The 22,335-nt window shown below is 41.2% G+C and overlaps 1 protein-coding gene across 1 annotated transcript in view; it reads right to left on the bottom strand.

The window, feature by feature from the left end:
* Window positions 1-22,335, bottom strand: part of DYNC2H1 (dynein cytoplasmic 2 heavy chain 1) — a 393,773-nt gene that overhangs the window by 70,755 nt on the left and 300,683 nt on the right. Inside the window, exon 84 of the mRNA XM_084624374.1 lies at window positions 4,683-4,892. Within this exon, the coding sequence (XP_084480500.1) occupies window positions 4,683-4,892 (210 nt within the window). The remainder of the gene's footprint in view (window positions 1-4,682; window positions 4,893-22,335) is intronic.

Below are 22,335 nucleotides of genomic sequence, written 5' to 3'. Positions count from 1 at the left end.
ATTCTCCTGGTATGTATGTTTAAAAAGGCATTCTAGCATTTCAATTGCAATACCATCCTCCCCAGCCGCTTTTCCTCAGTTTATGCTTTTTAATGTTCTTTCTAGTTCCCATATTGTAAAATGTGTTGCTTTTTCTTCTCCTCTTTTGATGTCTATATGTCCTAATTTTTCAAAATCATCAAAAAGTTCCTTCATGTATTCCATCCACATTTACAGAACGATGATGTTTTCATAGCATAGCCTCCCATCCTTAGTTCCAATGCAGCTCAGCTCTTTTCTTGACTTCTTTATTTGTCTCATAATTTTTTGTGGTGTTATGAATCTTTGTAGTTCTTTCTGGTTTCATATTCTTTGATTTCATCACATCATAACTATGTACAACCTGTTTTTTCCCCTGTGTCGGGTTGCTCTCCTTATCACTGGATGGGCCACCTTCTGGTGATTCTGGGGATTAGCTTGGTCAGGCCAAGATTACCCCATCCTTGGTCACCCCATCCTGAGGTTATGCCCCATCAGTTTCTCCCCTGCAGCCCCTCTCTTGCTCTCAGGAGCTGCAGCTGTCCTCTTTGTGACTCAGCCGTCCGGCCAGGTCACTATTGTAGTTTTCCATCCCGGGGGAGTGTATCAAGGTTCCTGCTCTCCAGCAGTCTCTCAGGAAGTCGTCTGCTTCACTGCTTTACAGTACCACTCCCACAGCAGCTGGCAGTGAACCTGGGCCTACCCTCTACTCTGGGTTCTAGCTCAGAGACCCTCTACACAACAGCTAAGGTCCGTTCCCTGCAACTTGCTGCCTTTCCCTGAGCTTCTTCCATATCTCCTGGCCCTCCCCACTCCTCTGTCGAACCTCCTCCCAGGGAGTAACTTTAGGCAACTCATCTCTGAAGCCCCCCAAACACACTTCCCTTTTCCCAGGGCGTAACTGTAGACTCCTTCCCGGAAGTCCCTTCTGTTTCCAATTTCCTGTCTTTTGTAGAAGCCCCGCCTGTCCCTCACAGGTGAGCCTCTCTCTAATTAGCTGCCTCCAACCTAAAGCTCCACCATTTTCAGCTTAATTAGCTGATTGGCCCACCTGGCCCAAGTCAGCTCTTGCAGGGCCAGTGTGGGAAGCACACCCTATCAGATTCCCATACCCAATCTTCATGAGTTTTAAAAGATATATACCCTTTAATTACACAACTGAACATAAAGGTGAGGAAAGGCTCTCAGGTAGTTAGCTAAGCCAGTGCAGAAACAGTGCATCAACAGCTAGTCAGCTCAGTGCTTAAGTTAGGGAAACCAACAGTTTCTAGTTTTCCTTACAATTTTTTCTACACTATGTTCTTTATTACTGTCATGATTTTATGCTATTTTTAAAACCAAACTGCTTGCAAATAAAAGTGGCAAAATCTAAATGTCAGACATCTACAATTCTGAATGTGGGACCAATGTAACTTTCCTGTGTTAGTATGGTACGTTGACTATTTGTGAATGCTCACTATTTATCCAACAGATAACAGGCCTTATGCAGCTGTTACAGTATTAATATTAATATGCACAGGTTTCAAGAGTCATTTTAAAAACCTTCTGGAGTGAAAATTCTCCTCTATCTGTTTTGGAACATGTACTAAGCACCTATACTTTACAGTTCTCTTTATAAAACAAACAACAAGATACTACATATCACAGAAAAAACTGAGGAAAAGAAAGTAATTTGGGATGTCTATGTATAGAAAGTGAATCTATTTAACTATACTAGTTCCTAAATCAATTTAGTTAAATCAGTGCAAACCCTGTGTTTGAACTGGTTTAAATTAAAATTGGTTTATGTTTACTTTATAATGACTTCCCTTAATTCATAAACAAACCAAACAGCTTCAAACCATTGAGGAAAGTGAACTGTCAGTTGGTCTAAATAAGCCATCCAACCTAGCCCAAATCCATCCTGGACTATTTGTGTTGATGAAGACTGGTGGGAGCACAGAACCTCCAAAAGAAGACAGAAAGTAACCGCTACCATCATAAAGTTCCCAAAATGTCTCGTGGAAAAGACAAAGACTAAATTATGTCTCATGGTCTGATAATCCATGCTCAATTGGCACTGAGGTAGTGCTATTCTAATATGTGCATTTGGGGAGACAGATACAACAGGTTATGAGCCAAAGTAGTCTTGGGGGTTTGGGTCTGGAACAGATGGGTCCTAAAGTATTAAGCCTGGAATAGAGTTTGCTATGTTCTGTTTAATACTTCTGATCATAAAACCAAATCCCAGAAAGGGTGTAATGTTTAATTTGTACAAAGTATACATTGCCTTTTGCTGTAGCAGGGCCGGCGACTCCCCCAATGTACAGGAATTCATTTAACCAAGTAATAATTCCAAATAGTTTGAATATTAATGGACTGTACATTGTAATGCAAAATGCCTGACAAAGTTGGCTGAAGTTTTTACTGAGCATTAGAATTGCTCTAGATTTAAAAAATTTCTTACTGTTTATGGACAGCAATGCAAGCCTTATTTGGTTTGAGTTGCACTAATCTGTACTACATAAGAAAAGGGTGCCGATATATACAGAGAACTGTTGTATTTACCACTGTGAAACAGCAAAAAAATAGAGAAGAGGCAGCATTTTATACTAAAACATATTTCCTAGGATATCCTATTAGCAAAATTATTTCCAATATCTTTTAGTTGTAAATGCAAGTTTCACTAAAAGGGGTGTGATGCTGTATGACTGAAATATGACCATTTATATAATTAATATTGTCACTGTTTAGACAACTGCAACAAAATTTGTACAAAGTATATAATGTAAGGTGTCAACAGAAGCGATATGATTTTCTAACTAAAATTATCCTGTTTAAATCCATGTATCATCACTGTAGCTGAAGTTATGAATATTGGCTATAGATCTGTATCCCAAATGTGTTTGTTCCTACGGTAACACTCACCAAGTATAATTTACAGTGAAGCCAGACCTCTTTGTATTGATGGCCCATGAAAGGCAACTGACTCTCACAATGGTCCATAGAAGAAACTCATTCCGCCCAAGATGGCTGTTCCTGCAGATACCTTGGCCTGCAAGTGACCAATGGCTGCCTCTAGGAGTCAGCAAGCCATGTAAGGGCATGTGATTTGCTCATTTGACTGTGCACTCCATCTTGTGCCTGTGACTTTCCACAAGTAGACTGTGAGCTTTGTTTGGGACAGTAAAATTCCATTCACATGGCAGAGGATATAAAAGACCCTAAATAATCTCCAGTTGCCTCTTTTCTGCTCAGATTCTCTAGACTATGGACTTACAACTAAAAGGCGCATTCAAATCTATGAACTGAGGACCTTCCAAGCTTTTGGAAGTTACCAGAGACTTTAGAAGCCAACAGTCTGTAACATCACTGCTACAAACCTGAGATAAGAACTTTGCAATTATTGTATGTATATGATCTATTAACCATTTTAACTGTCTTCTTTTCTCTTATAAATAAACCTTTAGATTTTAGTTACTAAAAGATTGGCAGCACCGTGATTATTGGATAAGATCTGAGTTATACATTGACCTGGCTATGTGACTGATCTCTTGAGATCAGAAGAACCTTTTGTTTGATAAAATTCGTTTTCAATAACCACTCATCAGAAACTCTAGTGTCTGTGTGGTGAAATACATCCTGGAATGCCTAAGGAGATTGCATTTTTGACTTCTTGTTAACCAGTGTGATGAGACAGAAGTTTACTTTTGTTACTGGCTTGGTATATCTAATCATAGAATAACTACCAGTTCGGAGTGGATCTGCCCTATTTCTCAGCAGTTTGACCTGAAACTGGCATCCTCAGCTGTGACCCACTGAGGCACGTTGATGGGGGTGGAAAACGATTTATACATTTTTAAGGGATAATATGAATGATTTGGCTTGTGAGATATTATGAGATTTGAGCTGGAAATGCTATTCCAGGATCATTAATTCTACCATCTTTGTATATCCTTCATAGAGAAAGATCAGCTAATGTGCATAATATGCTCAGAAGTCCCCACTGATTCTTAAAGCCAATATTTTTTAAAGTTTTCATTCTGAAAAGCCAGTTATGTTTTCCTTAAAATAGTAATATTTGTATATTTCAGGATAGTTGAGTAGTTTGGGAGTTTTGTTTTACTATTTATCCTAATGTCAATAAAGAATTGTGCATACTTAGCACCTCTCAGGCCTTAGTACTCATCAAAGGTGCCAGAGTGATAGCCCTAAAGGTAGAATTCATTTTTCTGGGCATGATGGCTGCACTGCCAATGTCTTTAAACTTCTAGGTATAAGAAAGTAGCTCTGTTTTAATTCTTGGACTCTCTCCTTACCCTACTACTTAAGAAACCAATTAACATAGCAGTTGTTTGTAAGGCAGATAGCTAACCACTAAGCAACATATCGACAATTTAGTACAAAGGGCACTAACAGCCTTTAAATGGTAACAACATTTGGTGCTAAAACCCTGAACCAGTTTTGAACTATAAGTGACCAGAAGGTGAAAGGTTCCCTATTTGATTAGGAATCCCCTGAAGCATCTAATCTACTCTTGTGACAATTTTAAACAAACCAAACAAAAGGTGAAATGTATATACGTATCTGAATTTAGCCGACTTTTGTTCAATGTCATAGTTACAGAGTAAGGATTTATAATGCTTAGTTAAGTGCATAATTTCTTTTTTCAAATATTAACTTACCTTCTGGTTTAATAAAGCACTTGCTAGACTTTGTACTTCAGAACTCAATAGTGAGGTGCCTCTGATGACTTTACTGAGAGCTGCAAGTGACTGATGGACATTTTGCACTAGGAGAATGGCATTGAATTGTTCAAGAATAATGAATGATAAGATTGGGGATCCTTGTTGCTCAGTAGGAGGAGACACCTTCTGATGAATCAGGTTGGAGTTCTAAAAAAAAGAACGTAGAATGCTCAATTAATAAACTCAAAGTGATAACCATATTATTATCCTACATATTGGTTTCTTTATACTCTCATTCATGATTATTTACTATTTGTAGTATAGAAGTCCATAGTAGTATTGTGCTAGGTGTTGCACAAACACAATGGTAAGAACAGTCCCTTCACTGAAGAGCTTACAATCTAAACAGACAAGGAAGACAAAGAGTGGAAAGAGAAACAGAAGCATACAATAACTTGCCTAAAATTATAACAGGTCAGTGGCCAAAGCAGATATACAACTTAAGTCTCCTGACTCCAAGTCCAAGGTCCTATCTGCTGGACTTTTGTGTCTTTTTAATGTGAGACAGGATGTACAGGACATATATTTCATTGTGTATATACAGTCTTATTAATACTTTTCTCTTCAGTATTTTTCTCTGTCACTGTATCTTTATTTTTTATAATACAATGAAAGGTTTTACTATGGAGATTCTTTATGACAATGTTAAAGTGAAAAGGAGTACTTGTGGCACCTTAGAGACTAACCAATTTATTTGAGCATAAGCTTTTGTGAGCTACAGCTCACTTCATCGGATGCATAAAGTGGAAAATACAGTGGGGAGATTTATATACACACAGACCATGAAAAAATGGGTGTTTATCATACACATTGTAAGGACAGTGATCACTTATGATTAGCTATTACCAGCAAGAGAGTGGGGTGGGGGGAGAGAAAACCTTTTGAAGTGATAATCAAGGTGGGTCATTTCCAGCACATTTCCAGGAGTTAACAAGAATGTCTGAAGAACATTGGGGGGGGGGGGAAAGCAGGAATACATAAGGGGAAATAGTTTTACTTTGTATAATGACTCAGCCACTCCCAGTCTCAATTCAAGCCTAAGTTAATTGTATCCAATTTGCAAATTAATTCCAATTCAGCAGTCTCTTGTTGGAGTCTGTTTTCGAAGTTTTTTTGTTGAAGGATAGTCACTTTGAGATCAGAAATCGAGTGACCAGAGAGACTGAAGTGTTCTCCGACTGGTTTATGAATGTTATAATTCTTGACATCTGATTTGTGTCTATTTATTCTTTTACGTAGAGACTGTCCAGTTTGACCAATGTACATGGCAGAGGGGCATTGCTGGCACATGATGGCATATATCACATTGGTAGATGTGCAGGTGAACGAGCCTCTGATAGTTTGGCTGACGTGATTAGGCCCTATGATGGTGTCCCCTGAATAGATATGTGGGCACAGTTGGCAATGGGCTTTGTTGCAAGGACAGGTTCCTGGGTTAGTGGTTCTGTTGTGTGGTGTTTGGTTGCTGGTGAGTATTTGCTTCAGGTTGGGGGGCTGTCTGTAAGCAAGGACTGGCCTGTCTCCCAAGATTTGTGAGAGTGATGGGTCGTCCTTCAGGATAGGTTGTAGATCCTTGATAATGCGTTGGAGAGGTTTTAGTTGGGGGCTGAAGGTTATGGCTAGTGGCGTTCTGTTATTTTCTTTGTTGGGTCTGTCCTGTAGTAGGTGACTTCTGGGTACTCGTCTGGCTCTGTCAATCTGTTTCTTCACTTCAGCAGGAGGGTATTGTAGTTGTAAGAATGCTTGATAGAGATCTTGTAGGTGTTTGTCTCTGTCTGAGGGGTTGGAGCAAATGTGGTTGTATCGTAGAGCTTGGCTGTAGACAATGGATCGTGTGGTGTGGTCTGGGTGAAAGCTGGAGGCATGTAGGTAGGAATAGTGGTCAGTAGGTTTCCGGTATAAGGTGGTGTTTATGTGACCATCGCTTATTAGCACTGTAGTGTCCAGGAAGTGGATCTCTTGTGTGGACTGGTCCAGACTGAGGTTGATGGTGGGATGGAAATTGTTGAAATCATGGTGGAATTCCTCAAGGGCTTCTTTTCCATGGGTCCAGATGATGAAGATGTCATCAATATAGCGCAAGTAGAGTAGGGGCGTTAGAGGACGAGAGCTGAGGAAGCGTTGTTCTAAGTCAGCCATAAAAATGTTGGCATACAGTGGGGCCATGCGGGTACCCATAGCAGTGCCGCTGATTTGAAGGTATACATTGTCCCCACCAGGTTTGCCGTGACATTATCGGGGATAATGATTCTTGACGGCTTGTAGTCCATCTTTGTGTGGAATGTTGGTGTAGAGGGCTTCTACATCCATAGTGCCCAGGATGGTGTTTTCACGAAGATCACCAATGGACTGTAGTTTCCTCAGGAAGTCAGTGGTGTCTCGAAGATAGCTGGGAGTGCTGGTAGCGTAGGGCCTGAGGAGGAAGTCTACGTAGCCAGACAATCCTGCTGTCAGGGTGCCAATGCCTGAGATGATGGGGTGCCCAGGATTTCCAGGTTTAGGGATCTTGGGTAGGAGATAGAAATCCCCAGGTCGGAGTTCCAGGGGTGTATCTGTGCGGATTTGTTCTTGTGCTTTTTCAGGGAGTTTCTTGAGCAAATGCTGTAGTTTCTTTTGGTAACTCTCAGTGGGATCAGAGGGTACTGGCTTGTAGAAAGTGGTGTTGGAGAGCTGCCGAGCAGCCTCTTGTTCATATTCCGACCTATTCATGATGACAACAGCATCTTCTTTGTCAGACTTTTTGATTATGATGTCAGAGTGGTTTCTGAGGCTGTGGATGGCATTGTGTTCTGCACGGCTGAGGTTATGGGGCAAGTGATGCTGCTTTTCCACAATTTCAGCCTGTGCACGTCGGCGGAAGCACTCTATGTAGAAGTCCAGTCTACTGTTTTGACCTTCAGGAGGATTCCACCTAGAATCCTTCTTTTTGTAGTGTTGGTAGGAAGGTCTCTGTGGATTAGTATGTTGTTCAGAGGTGTGTTGGAAATATTCCTTGAGTCGGAGACGTCGAAAATAGGATTCTAGGTCACCACAGAACTGTATCATGTTCGTGGGGGTGGAGGGGCAGAAGGAGAGGCCCAGAAATAGGACAGTTGTAAGAATGCTTGATAGACAGACTTACACGGCTGCTACTCTGAAAAATGTTAAAGTGGAAGCACTAATTCAGAATGGAATATGGACTCCGTTTTTAAAAATTAATGCTATAAGTAGTGAGACTGTTGTATTAAGTAAAGAATATTGTGAAGATCCTCACTTTCCAGTAAGAAAAGATAAAATATCAGGGTTTTTTTTTTAATAGATTACTTTAGACAGCTGCCATTTCAATCAAATAAAACTTGCAATTTCAGGCATATTGTCACTTCTTTTATAGAATTCAAAGTCTATTTAGTGCAGTAGTGGGGTCGTGGTTCCAGTAATACAATTTCTAGTGCTTACTGGCCCATATGTGCCTCTCACTGAAGCACTGTCTTTTATTTAATATAGTTATTACACATATACAATGACTGTATATGAAGCTTTATTTTTCTAAATTGTTTATAGCATTTTTTCTGTAGACAACCAATTTTCCCCCATCAGGACATTTCTATTAAATAATAACAGAAATACTGTTTTCATTGTTCTTATTCTTTCTTTTCACCTTCCCTGTCCATGCTCACTTCTCCCTCTCTTCCGCCCCCCTCCCTCTGATTTTCATTTTCAATGGAAAGCAGCTCAGAGACAAATGACACTGCCAGAAGAAACTCTTGGGGACTGTGGAAGGTCTGCTGGCATGATCTCCTTCACTCCAAGGAATGGGATGTTCCTGGCAGTGCTGGAAGAATCATGATCCTGCAGAAAATAGTCAGGAGAGAGAAATCAAAGATATTGGTTTTCCTTGTGTATTCCACATTCAATTGAGTACCCATACCCTCATGCTCCTTTTACAAGCTTCTTTCTTCAGAAGTACACCTTCTTTCATACATTGTGCTGGGATAGTTGTGGGAAGGTTAGCAATTGTTAATGGTTTATACAAATGTTCAGTTTTCTAGGGGTTTTGTTGCTGCTGCTTTTTTTTTTTTTAAATTTTTTCTGTTTCAACAACTCCAACATTGGAGTTGTAGTGAGTGCAACATGGATGTAAACATTGTTCTTTTTTCTTTTCTACTATTAACACCGCCAAGATCAGTCCAACAAATGAAAGGTGTATTAGTCTATTCATAGATTCCGAAGCCAGAACATTGGTGAAACATCCAATTATGATTTTAAAATTGTCAGTGATGGAGAATCCACCACTTGTTAAATGTAAATCTTATTTCCAGTCTGAATTTGTCTAGCTTCAACTTCCAATCATTTGATCATGTTATACCTTTCTCTGCTAAACTGAAGAGCCTATTAAATATTTTCTCCCATGTAGATACTGATAGACTGTAATCAAGGCACCCCTTCTCTTTGTTAAACTAAATAGATTGAGCTCCTTGAGTCTATTAGCTAAAGTGAAGTTAATTAAACTAGGCTGATTTACACAAGCTGACGATTAGGCCCAGAACTCTTATATCTTATGAAAGTGGAACTTTCAGTCATGCCTTGTGAAGCAGAAACCTCTTTCACGTGGCTAAGAAGTGGTACTGGTATCAATTGCTCCTCCATTGTAAGAAAAGCTTCATGGGGAGGGTATTAATCAAGCAACAAAGGAAAGAAGAAAAACTCAGAGGGATAAAATAAGACAGAGGAAACATATATGAAAGTGTATTTATAAGGATAACAGGTAAGTAAAATGGAGGTATTCCTATTAAAACTTGCCAGTCTATTTCCTAGTACAGTGCCGTAAATATACTTAACAGTATTTAAGTGTATGCTGGGGAAAGAAAGGGTACAGGCTGGGCTGATAGGTACTGATTCTCAGCCTTGAAGATTTGTTCAAGATGATCATGATATTTAATATAAGTTGGGGGATGCTTGGATCTGAGTTTTTGGGTTTGGATCATTTTAACTACAGAAGCCACTTGCAAAGTTCAGGTCTGGGTTCAGAATTTGAGTATCCTCAAAATTCTCTAGTATTTGCAATTGGGATTTTGATGTAGGTCCAGCTCTAAAAATCATGTTTGGCCCTGAATTATGAGAATCAGAAAATTCCACTTCTGTAAGGAAAGTGAGAAAATTGAAATTCAAATAGGCTATAGTAAGAGAATTACATGGTGTAAATCTGTAATACAGATTTTACTAAAACAAGGTTTTAATGCTCTAGTTTTAAAGCAACTAATTACCTCTTCCTCTTCAATAATGAATGTTCTTAACTTTTCACAACTTTGCAAATCACTCTTAAGTAAAGCCATTAACAGAAAATTACTTCTGACATAATTTTCTAAGGATCTTGATTGTTTAAAAATGATGCAGTGCAATCATATTACTAATAGATAATGAAATAGAAAATGGAACCAGCAAGAATAAAAGACTCTACTTAAACCATTACCTTATATCAATCAGAATTTATCATTCAATATGTAGGCATAGAATAAGATTAGACATTTAACTAGGTGGTAAATACGTGATATCTCTAGATGACGTATTCTGATTTTCATTGTGCTTGGGCGCTAAAATAAGGAAATAAAATTAGGTTTATTGAGTTCTCAAGATCAGTTATATACCATATGAAAAAGTGGTTTTCCTTTCCAGTATATTTACTGAATGATTTCAGAAGATATATCAATCTTGCTATAATTACAACTCTAATGAATACTAATAATAGTTTATTTTTATCTTAAAAAGTTTCAGTTTTATAGTTTATTCTGTGCTATGATGTATACAATCTACCTAATACATTATGCTGAAATATTTGTAGCGTTGTGTTTTATGGAACAAGGCACAAACTAAGTTACTTTTCCAAGTAGTTATCTCTCTCCTAGAAGATGAAAAAGTATGTATACTACATTTGATTTCATACTGACCTTCCCTACGAAACACAGGAGAGCTAATATTCTGGTATTAGTTTTTCACAATTTAAATGTAAAATGAAAAGTCTTAGAGATATTCATGTTTTCAAATACCCACTGTCATCTTTATTTCACACTTTTGTTTTGAGTTTATTTTAGAGCTATTCACAATTCAAATTTATTCATCACTTGACTTATTATCTTGAGGGATATTACCAGTTTGTAAATATTATCGTACATGCAGATTATTACCCAATCCATATTTCTGAAGCAACTGTTCTGAGATAATGAACTCAACTCATAGTAACAATATACTGAACTGAATCTTAAACATGGGATGAATATACTTTATAAAATATGTTCAATAAGCCACATATACCTCAAAATCACTATTTTGCTAATTTGCAAAATATTTTTGTTCACATGATCATTTTCCACTGATTTCCTAAAGGTAAAAATCAGAGAAGTACCCACGGTGAAAGTGACTAAAGGCCCTGGCTTTGTTTAAATTAGATCAAATCAACTTCTAAATCTGCTTTGCAGTCCAGGTGACTGTCTGCTTTTCTATTTCATCTGTGCTCGCAAGCACTACAAGTCCAACAGGATCCTTGAATGTCACTGGTCTCAAGCTCATAATGCAACTAAAAGATCTGTAGGGCCATTACTGGGAAAAGAATAAAGGGACAGGGAATCATGGTTGCCAACAAATGGAATAAAGGTCTTCAATAGACTATTAAATAAAGTTGGTTATTGTTGAGAAATCTGTATAATAAATGCCCAGTATTTGAAAATTTGGCTTTATTTATATACTTCAGATTTCATATCAATTATGAAACAATTATATTATAGTTTACTTTTTAACTTTAATATATTTTGTGTCCCCCAACCCACTGAATCTATAAATCTAGACTTATATGAATTTTCATGATTCAACATTGTGCATGATGAAGAAATACTTCTGGATTCTCCGGCTTAACGTAGTTCATTGTTTTTATTCAATATTCAAGTACAACATTCAGGCTCTATTGCTTCCTTCACATAGAGGATCCTATCTTATTAAGCACTTCCTAAAAGTAAGTTCTCTAGTTCCTAGACATTACCCAATTCAAAGCATACTCTAAGCTTCCCAACAAAGGGTGTGTCTATCATAACAATCTTCTACTATTCCCTGGCAAAACATTACCCTTTTCCCCATGTCATTCATATCCTGGGCTCTGGGATTCCCCAGGAATCTCAAAAACACTTTGTTATCACATGCATTTTGCCCGTATTCTAGTGCATCACTGGTGAATTTACAGCAGCAATGTCTGAGAACTAAACAGCTCACCACAAGAAAATAGTGTGAGCAACCTGTTTTCCCTTTCAATTTTCTGTTCTTTACGACTACTCACATGGGGAGGAGTCAGAAATGCATGTGAAAATTAGACATGAGAGGTGAAGTGGGCAAGTGGAGCAACTTGGAAAGAACTGCTGAAGTTAAGTGTGCTCTTTCTAATCCAAAACAATTAGGGTATATTTGTACCTTTAACCTCAAATACCATTTTATGTGTTTCATATCCAACTGTGCATCATCAACCTTTCTAACCATCTTTGATACCTGCAACATTGCTTCTATTTCACCTTTTGCTGAAATCTCCACAGTTATACGGCTTTCCCTTCACCCTCTCCCCTGGTTCTTGTCACGCAGACAGAAAGCAGAAGATCAGAATTCCAATGCAGGCAATGCAATGTTTATTGGGGTTAGTTTCAAGCAAGCATATCCATAGTTCTGATGCCTCAGAGCCTTGTTTCCCAGTGTACCATTTGTCCCCCTCCTTAACAGGCATAAATATAGCTGTTAATACACGTCCTTGGTCCTACCTCTTTCAATTTATGGTCATAAATGGTTCAGTTTTGTGGGGTTGTGAGTCTGGGGTCTTCATCCCACCTGTTTTGTATCCCTTGGGAGGGGTAAGGAGTAAGGCTGTGTACTGGCCAAGGCCAGGCTTTTCTTTGGCTTTTAGTGTTTCTTATGCCTCCCCCCCCACCCCCTTGCCACTGCTAACTGGTTGCTTGACCTTGGCTTGACAGAGGAGCCAGGCAGCCTTTCAGTGTATGCTTGTATATTACACTCCCACCATGCCGGTAACACTTTAAGTGTTCTTATGTTAAACATGTTAACTGTTCTTATCTGTTCCCATTATACTAACAAACCCATCTGGCCAGGCAAAACCAACACACACAGTGTCTTTGTCCTTTGTTGACACATATTAGTATAAAATATAAAAGTATATACATATAAAAATATCAACAATCAAATGGAAAACCCAAAATTCTATCTCAAGAAAAAATACAGGACTGAATCTTACATTATTACTAGCACTCCTAACATCCACCTAAACTCCATATCCTTTCATCTAAACTATTCCAACTCCTTTATCACCTCCCTTCAGCTATTCTTTTTCAGATGTGTATGAAGTAGGATAATGAAATTGCTTCCCTACCGAAATAACTTCACTGGCTCTGCACTGACTTCAAGATCTAATTTATATTTTTTTCTTATTTTATAACTTAACATTGATATATTGTAATTCATAGAATACACAGAAATGTAGGATTGAAAGGGACCTTGAAAAGTCATCAAAGTTCAGCCTCATGGACTGTGGTAGGACCAAGTAAATCTAGACCATTCCTGACAGGTGTTTGTCCAACCTGTTTTCAAAAACTTCCAATGATGGGGATTCCACAACCTCCCTTGGAAGCCAATTCCAGAGGTAAATTACCCTTATAGTTAGAAAGTTTTTCCTAATATCTAACCTAAATCTCCCTTGCTGCAGATTAAACCAATGACTACTTGTCCTAACTCCAGTGGAAGTTTTTATAACAGCCCTTAATATATTTGAAGACTGTTATTCGGTCTCCCCTCAGTCTTCTTTTCTAGCTCTTTCTCTGCTAAGTAGAGGACCTATTTCCCCCATCTTTCTCTTGCTCCTAAGTCATATAATACTACCCCCAAATAGATAGGCTGACCATACTTCCCTATGCTGAATACGGGACACCTCATAAAATTACTCGTATTCAAGCGAGTTCAACAGCAGTCAGTCAGAACTATGCAGTACAAATGTTAAAATTAACATCAAGTTGACCGAGCCCCTTTAAAAAGAAATACTGCGCAGTTGGATTTTTTTTATTTGCCTTCTTATTCTTTAAGGCTTTAAGGTTCACACGGGAAGGGGTGACACACACACACACACCCCTCCCCCCCACACACAGGGAGAGGTGACACAAACACACTCCTGTACACCTCTCTCATACGGGGGAGAGGGGATGGGTTGACTGACCGACCTGACTCTCCCTGTCTAGTGTTCTTTGCCCTCCATGCCTGGCTGGGTCCCCGGGAAAGACCCACCTCTCCTGCTACCTGGCGCCGTGTCTTCCCGAGGCAACATGTGGTGGGGGCATGCAAGGTCACATGCCCCCCCCCCCAGATTTCTGCCAGGGTTCACACCACAATGTGGTCAGCAGCAGCCTTTTGGCACTGTGAGGAAGGGAAGGGACAGGAGCTACGTTCAGCTGTGGGGGGAGGAGGAGGGGAGCATGACCCAGTCCATGTCTTTGCAGAGCTCATCCCTCCCTCCCCCGCCTCCGTCCCACTCCGCTGTGGCTGGAAACAGCTTGTCCCTTCCTGCCCACACAGTATTGAAAGGCAGCTAACACCTCCAGGCTGCTGCTGGTCACTGACATAACCCAGCTGCCTCCTGTCCCATGGCTACAGCACAGGCAGGAAGGGGTTAAGCCTGAAGGATGCATTGTGAACCAGGGCCCAGTGAACATGACTGCAGGGGCTTCAGCGAACCTGGCCAGACAAGCTGAAGCTTTACCCTGCCACCAGCCTTGCACACCCACCCACAGGGTTGACCATTGGACACCACCACTGATGGGTGGATGACTGGCAAGCAGGAATCCAGCCAGCAGCAGGACCCACCAGTGTTGGGGGCAGGAGGGAGAGAAGACAGAAAATATAGGACAATTTGCCCGTTTTTAAGAAAAAGTCAGGACATCTGCAGGAAGGCTTAAATACTGGACTGCCCCTTTAAAAACAGGGTGTCTGGTCACCCTACAAATAGCTCAGTGGTTTGAGCATTGAGGTGCTAAACCCAGGGTTGTGAGCTCAATCCTTGAGGGGGCCATTTAGGGATCTGGGGCAAAAATTGGGGATTGGTCCTGCTTTGAGCAGGGGGTTGGACTAGATGACCTCCTGAGGTCCCTTCCAACCCTGATAGTCTTATTTTAGGGGGGAGGGATAGCTCAGTGGTTTGAGCATTGGCCTACTAAACCCAGGGTTTGCTACCATGTCAGAATCTAAGATTGTGCAGTGACTTAACAATGCCTATTACTCACAACATACGCTGATTCTTCACCAATTTACATACTAGTTTACTAGTTTCATTTAAGAAGTGCAAATAAATCCTATGTGAAATCCTGGCCCCACTGAAATCCATGGGATTTTTCCCATTGACTTCAATGGAGCAAGGATTTCACACTCTAGGACATTACATCAGGCATTGTATTAATTTAACTTTGTTCATGTACTGTATATTTATAGGGAAGAAATGTCTGCTTTTTGGCAGACATAAAAAAGAAGCTTGGTGCTCAGAGAAATATGACATCAAGAGTAATGTATTGTTTAACAATCTACAAAATGTTAAGATAATCATGGCATGGAGATCACATGTGCACACTTGTAGGTTGTGAATAGTTATCACAACCGTTATTTCCAGGACAAACACACGTCAACTGGTCATTTTTATTATGTTCTGGAAGCATCACCACTTTTGTAATTAATAATTATTTTCAAGGCATTTGTAAGTTGGATGGAAACAAAATCCCTTTGGACTAATATTTGGTTCTCTTTCTTGACAGACTATTTTTAAAAATATGATTTACAGTCAATCTTGGTCTGGATAATAATTTAATTGGCTTCTGAAGATTTTTGCTCCTCGTGTCAGGGGTGGGTGCCAGCAGTCCAGCTCAGTGGTTAAAACAGGGCTGAGGGAGACAGGAACCAGAGCCGGGGGCCAAGAGTCATAGCCAAAGTGGGAAACCAGAAACAACAGCCAGGCATTGGAGCCAGGAAGCTTTCTTTGACAGGCTAACAAGCCTTGTGGATGGGGAACAGGGAGGGTAGATGTTGTATATCTTCACTTTAGTAAGGCTTTTGATACTGTCTCACATGACCTTCTCATAAACAAATTAGGGAAATACAACCTAGATGACGTTACTATAAGGTGGGTGCATAACTTTTCCCTCTGTTGCAGACTGAAGATTTACGGGAGTTAACCAAAGCAGTAATCAACTCATCTTCTGCATTTCCAATTCCTATATCTTTATTTAATGCTTGTGGAGCAACCTGATGTTTTTCATCCAGTGATAAGTGGCGAAAGGAATAGAAACCATTTTTTAATTTCTTGGGGTTATTTCTTTGTGTTAATTTTTGTATATTTGCTGGGGAAAGAGTGCTTTTAATTCTGAAACTGTGAAGCTCAAAAACACTTTAAATTGTTTCTCTTCAATGGTTAACCTACATTTGAATTGTTTAAAGGGCATAAATTCATTGTCCTGAAAGCAGCTAATGATAGTACAAAGCCCTTTGATTGTCCACTCTCTGAAATATGCTTGAAACTTATTTATTGCAAGACAGCACAAGATAGGTTGCATGTACTATACTTAAGAATTTCGGTGCCATTTTTGAATAGGAACAGTAAGAAGCTTAGATTTTGTCATGGGGTGGTTCAGAAGTGGCACTGGCGATAATGTAGATAAAGTAATAGGATGTACTGTATGTTGTTCTATGGAAAGCCTTTCAGGTTTTCATTGTAAACGTGGAATACAATGACTTAATTCCAGTGGTATTCTTAGTTGACCAGCAAAACTGAGTAATTTTCATTTAGGATGGAAAAGCTCTCCTTTTTCATTAGGCAACTCCATTGTCAGAAGATTAGTCCTTATTTGTTTCTCTTCTACAAAAGAATGTTAGATACATTTATCATATATTTTTATATGGTTGTGAGAGGGTGGTTTATTTTCATGAGGTGGATGAGGCCCTAGAATGAGGAGTGGGGAGATCCTGCCTTTTAGCTAGACCTTTTGTAAGAGAAGGAAAATGTTTTAAAAATCTGTAAATTCACTGAGACATTAAATCCTGAATATTTAAAACCATTTAGAACAACTCAAGTTCAAAGTCAGGGTGTAGACTTTTCCTGGATACTTACACACCCTATTTACGACTATTTCAGATTTTCCCCATCACTTCAATAAGTTATTGAGATGGGGAAGTGAGGTATGAATGGAGTTCAGATAACATCACTGCAAATAAGGATATTTTTTGTTTAAGTGATCCAGTTTTAATACCACGTCCATCTGGACTAAATTGGATGGTTATTGCTGATACCCATTACAGAGGAAAAGGATAAGATGCCTCTAGGTGTGTTCTTCTGTTCATATAGACTATTCCTAAAAGTTTGCAGTCACATTTAGGAGTGGGAGTGATCTATAAGAAGCACACTGTATAACAAATGCACCAGAGATTTTTCAGAGTTTATTTTGGGCACACTGCCTACCGGGAAATTATCAAAGCAGAATATGGGTTGTGTTTGTGTTTTAAAATTCTGATCTCACTACTGGCTGCCCAGACATTGAAATTTGCAAAGGCTCTCTGCTACAGGCAGTGGTCTTCTGTTTCTTTTGTTACCATATCCCTTTCCCTTCCAAACCGTTCAGTGTCATTCAGGATGCTTTAGCAATTGTCTGCTGGGACAGTGCAAGCTCACAAATGCCTGAGAAGTCCCATAAATAGATTAAGGGAAATAGCTAGTTATTTTTTAGATGTGCTAATAGAGTGGCATTTCACCAATGTAGCAGAAATAGAATATGAAGATATTCTACATAATATGGCCATAATTTTCAAAAGTTTGGAAAAATTAAAATATGGCTCAACTTTGAGTTGGGCACATAAAGCATTTTCAAGGCCATTGTCTAGCACACCTAAGTTGCCAGAGCACAGAGTGCTCAGTAAAATGTTCAGCTGTGAACATGAAGATTTTTGCATGTTCAAAGCTGAATGGAAATGCTGACTAGCTGAACACTTGATATTATAAAGATTTCCCAATACTTCCCATTATAAATCCTTGTTTCTAGCTGCTTATAACTGTGCCAAAATTTAACAATACAGGCTGAAATTTTACGCTGTGGGTATCTGCCTCAGGATGAATTTGTTTGAAATTTTCCCTTTTTTGTCATCTAGAAGAACCAAACTAAATAAAATTACACACATGTTCTTGCAAGGCAATAGTCCATATATCTATGGACATACATATTTTAACTGCACATATTTAAAAGAATTACAGCAATGTAAAAATTCTGTCAGTTCAGGAGAGACAGTAAAAGCATAGATAAAAGGTCACTAATGTCACATGATAATCAAGTTCTTAAATTCTGAAAAAATATTCTCCATCATGAATGTGATTGAAATGATTGAGAATAAATAATCCTATTCAAAACAATGTCAAGTATGTAAAAGCAACATATGTATGGTGATGTCAATTAAATCTGTAAGGAAACATAACAACGAATATGGCAGTGAATGTTCAGTGCGACGATCCAAGAGTGTTTTGTCCCATTGCTGCTTTTATCGAGGAACATAAGAGTGCGGTACAGCTTTCCTAGCACTTATTTTGAAGATATAATTAACAAAAAGGCTACCACTAATTACATGTAAGAACATAGGTCTTTAGAGAAATATGGGATAGTTTAATACAGCTGGTCATTCCATAATCCTAATTAAATTATATAACAAGTGTGTTGTCAGTACAATGCTAATAAAAGGGTTTTAAAATCAATAGCATTACCAGAAGATCTATCCCTATTTTGAATTATGGATACACACTGAACACACATGAGTGAACAGACAAAAACAGTACATACACCAAAAATCTTTTCTATAGTGTTTGGGGTGCCAAAAAATCCTAGATTGTTCGGCAAACAGTGTTTATTTGTGTTCCATCTAAACATTTTCAACTGCTAGACAGACAAAAATAAAGAGTAATTTACCAGATAAGTGATGAAGACTGCCTAGTAAGTAGCCTCCCTTTTAGCCTAACTGGGAAAAATTAGTCAAGACATTTATTGGAGTATCCTCTTTTGATCCCTTAGACTGTTCCATGTAGGTAAAACCTTGTATTGCAGGTTGGTGCATAAGTAACATTATGCATAAGGGAAATTGCATACAGTTTCCTTGCCTGTAATTTACTTCCAATTACTTTTAAAAAATAAAAACATTTTTTAAAAGTTGTATTAGTGTATTTCACATTAGTGTGAAACTGAAATTGTAAGCCTTCGTTCACCTAAGTAGACTTTACTTAAATGAGTACTCCATAGATTTCAATGGCGTGCAGGCAGCGTGCAGAGCCCCCGTGGCCATCCATGTGCCCAGGAGCTGGATATGCCAGCCACTTCCAGTAGCTGTGCGGAGCCAGAGCAGGCAGGGAGCTGCCTTACCCCTGCTGTGCCACCGACCGGACTTTTAGAGGTTGAAAACTTGGCAACCCTAATTCAAACACAGAACCACCACAAAACACACACATGTACAAGTTCATGACAAACACAGTCAAATGCAAAAACTTTACATCCACCCCAGCCAAATAACATAATGTGATTAAAAGACATAGGTGTAGTGTAATATCCAAAAGAAAAAAGGATATTAGTGTTAGAATATTGCATTTCAATGCTGTTGCCAGGAATTGGATGTATGTGTTCTGAGTAATTCTATTTAAGAAAAGACAGTTACCTTTTCCTCAACTGGTGTTCTTCTAGGTGTGTGTGCTTGCCATGTGCACCAGTGCCGGAAGTTTTTCCCCTAGCAGTACCCGTAGGGGGGAGCGTCCCCCCGTAACCCCTGGAGTGGCACCTAAGGAGGGCTGCGCTCCCCCCACCCCCAGTTCCTTCTTGCCAGACAACTCCGACAGAGGGGAAGGAGTGTGGGATGTGGAACAGATATGAGCAACACGTCTCGAAGAACACCAGTTACGGAAAAAGTAACTGTCTTTTCTTCTTCGAGTGATTGCTCATGTGTATTCCACAATAGGTGATTCCAAGCTATATCTGTTGGAGGCGGATAGGAGTTCATAAGTTCTCGGGACGGAGTACTGCCCTGCCGAACCTGGCATCATCCCTGGCCTGGGAGACGATCGCATAGTGCGAGGTGAACATGTGAACCGAAGACCATGTGGCGGCCCTACAAATGTCCTAGATGGGGACATGGGCCTGCGCCCGAGTCGAGTGTGCCCTCACGATAGGTGGTGGGGTAGGGGGTGGGGGAACCCCCGCCAGCTCATAACAGAACGGATGCACAAAGTGATCCATTTAGAAAGCCGCTGAGTGGAAATCGGCTGACCCTTTGCACACTCAGCCAAGGCGACAAACAGTTGCGAAGACTTTCTGAACGGCTTGGTCCACTCGAGGTAGAAGCCAGACCTCACCTCACGTCGAGCATGTGGAGACGGCGTTCCTCACTAGTCACGTGAGGCTTGGGGCAGAGGACTGTCAGAAAAATGTCCTGACCCATGTGGTAGGCGGAGACCTTGTCCTTATGAAAAACTGCATACAGCGGTTCAGAGGTTAGGGCCCTGAGCTCCAAGACCCATCTGGCCGACATGATAGCTACCAGGAAAGCTACCTTCCATGGGATGTGAGACCAGGAACATGTGGCCAGTGGTTCAAACAGGACCCCCGTGAGATGAGCCAGCACCAGGTTTAGGTCTCACTGTGGAACCAGGGGCTTGGAATATCGGTAGAGACGGTCCAAACCCTTAAAGAACCGGCCGATCATAGCATGGGAAAACACCATGTGCCCTTGCACTGGGGGATGAAAGGCCGATAGGGCCGCCAAGTGTACCCAGACTGATGAGGGCGCCAGTGCCTGGGTCCTCAGGAGGAGGAGATAATCAAGGATAAGCTGGATCAGGGCAGCCATCAGGGAAACACCCTGGCCTGCTGCCCACCTCGAAAACCGAGACCACTTCGCCACATAGGAGAGGCAAGTGGAGGGCCGTCTACTTTCGAGGAGGATGAGCTGCACCTGCTCCGAACATGTCTTTTCCTCGCCACCTTGCCACTGAGAAGCCATGGCATGAGGTGAAGCGTTGCTAGGTTGGGATGGAGGAGGCAGCCCTGATCCTGAGAGAGCAGGTCTGGGCGGAGCGGCAAGTGGAGCTACCGCCATGGTGGAGCTACCGCCAGCCCTGAGAGGGTCCCATACCAGTGCTGCCTGGGCCACACTGGGGCAACGAGGAGGACCCTTGCTTTGTCCGTCTTTATTTTCTCCAGGACCTTGCTGATCAGAGGGAACAGGGGAAAGGTGTAGAGGAGCTGGCCTGACCAGGACAGGGTAAAGGCATTGGAGATAGCGCCCCTCCCTAGGCTCCCCCGGAGCAGAACCATGGGCATTGTCAGTCCTGCCCAGTAGCAAATAGGTCCACCTGGGGAGTACCCCACCTTCGGAAGAGCTGGTGAGCCACTTCCGGGTGTAGAGACCACTTGTGCTGAGAGGAAAAATTCCTGCTCAAGCGATCCACCCTGACATTCTAGGTGCCCAGCAGGCGGAAGGCTTTTAGGTAGATGTCGTAGGCTATACAGAAGTCCCACAGACTGAGAACTTCGCGGCAGAGGATCGGGCCCCGCCTTGCCTGCTGATATAGAACATTGAGGCCGTGTTGTCCGTGAGGACCCTGACTACCTTGCCCTCCAGGTGTGAGTGGAAGGCCATGCACGCCAGTCGCACCCCCCTGAGTTCCTTGATGTTTATATGAAGGGGTAGGTCTTGTAGAGACCACAGGCCTTGGGTCTGAAAGTTCCCCACATGGGCCCCCCAACCCAGGTCCAACGCGTCAGACACCAGCTCCCACGATGGGACCTTGTCCCTGAATGCCCTTAGAGCATGTTGTTTCAGGCGGACCACCACCACAGGGAGGTGATCACCGAGTTCGGCACGGAGTGGACTTTGTCCATTCTGTCCGTGGCCTGGGAGAACTGCGAGGCCAGCCAGAGCTGGAGGGGCCTCATTCTGAGTCTGGCATGACGGACCACATATGTGCACGCAGACATGTGACCCAGCAGTTGCCGGCAAGCCCTGGCTGTCATCACTGGAACCTTGTGACTGAGTCGATGAGCCCTTTCAGGGTCTTGAACCTGTCTGGTGGGAGAGAGGCCCTGGCCGACGTTGCGTCCAGTAGCAACCCACTAAACTCTATGTGTTGGACTGATACTAATGTGGACTTGGCGTTGTTTATCAACAGGCCCAGGGCAGTACATTTGGACAGGAGGAGCGAGCGCCACATGATCCCTCACCTGCGACCGGGAGGTGCCTTTGACTAGCCAGTCATCCAGATATGGGAATATCTGGACCCTCTAGCATCTGAGGTAGGCCACTACCACCGCCATACACTTTGTAAAGACCCTGGGGGCCGTGGACAGACCAAACGGTAGGACCATGAACTGGTAGTGACTCTGTCCTACCACAAAATGGAGGAAAGTCTGTGCCCCTCGAATATGTGGATGTGGAAGTACGTGTCCTGTAGACCAAGGGCAGCGTACCAGTCCCCGGGATCCAGGGAGTGGATGATGGAGGCCAGGGAAACCATGTGGAA

This window comes from Lepidochelys olivacea (assembly GCF_965140295.1).
Source record: "Lepidochelys olivacea isolate rLepOli2 genome assembly, chromosome: 1".
In the NCBI taxonomy this organism is placed as follows: Eukaryota; Metazoa; Chordata; order Testudines; family Cheloniidae; genus Lepidochelys; species Lepidochelys olivacea.
This window is presented reverse-complemented; position numbering and strand designations above follow the sequence as displayed.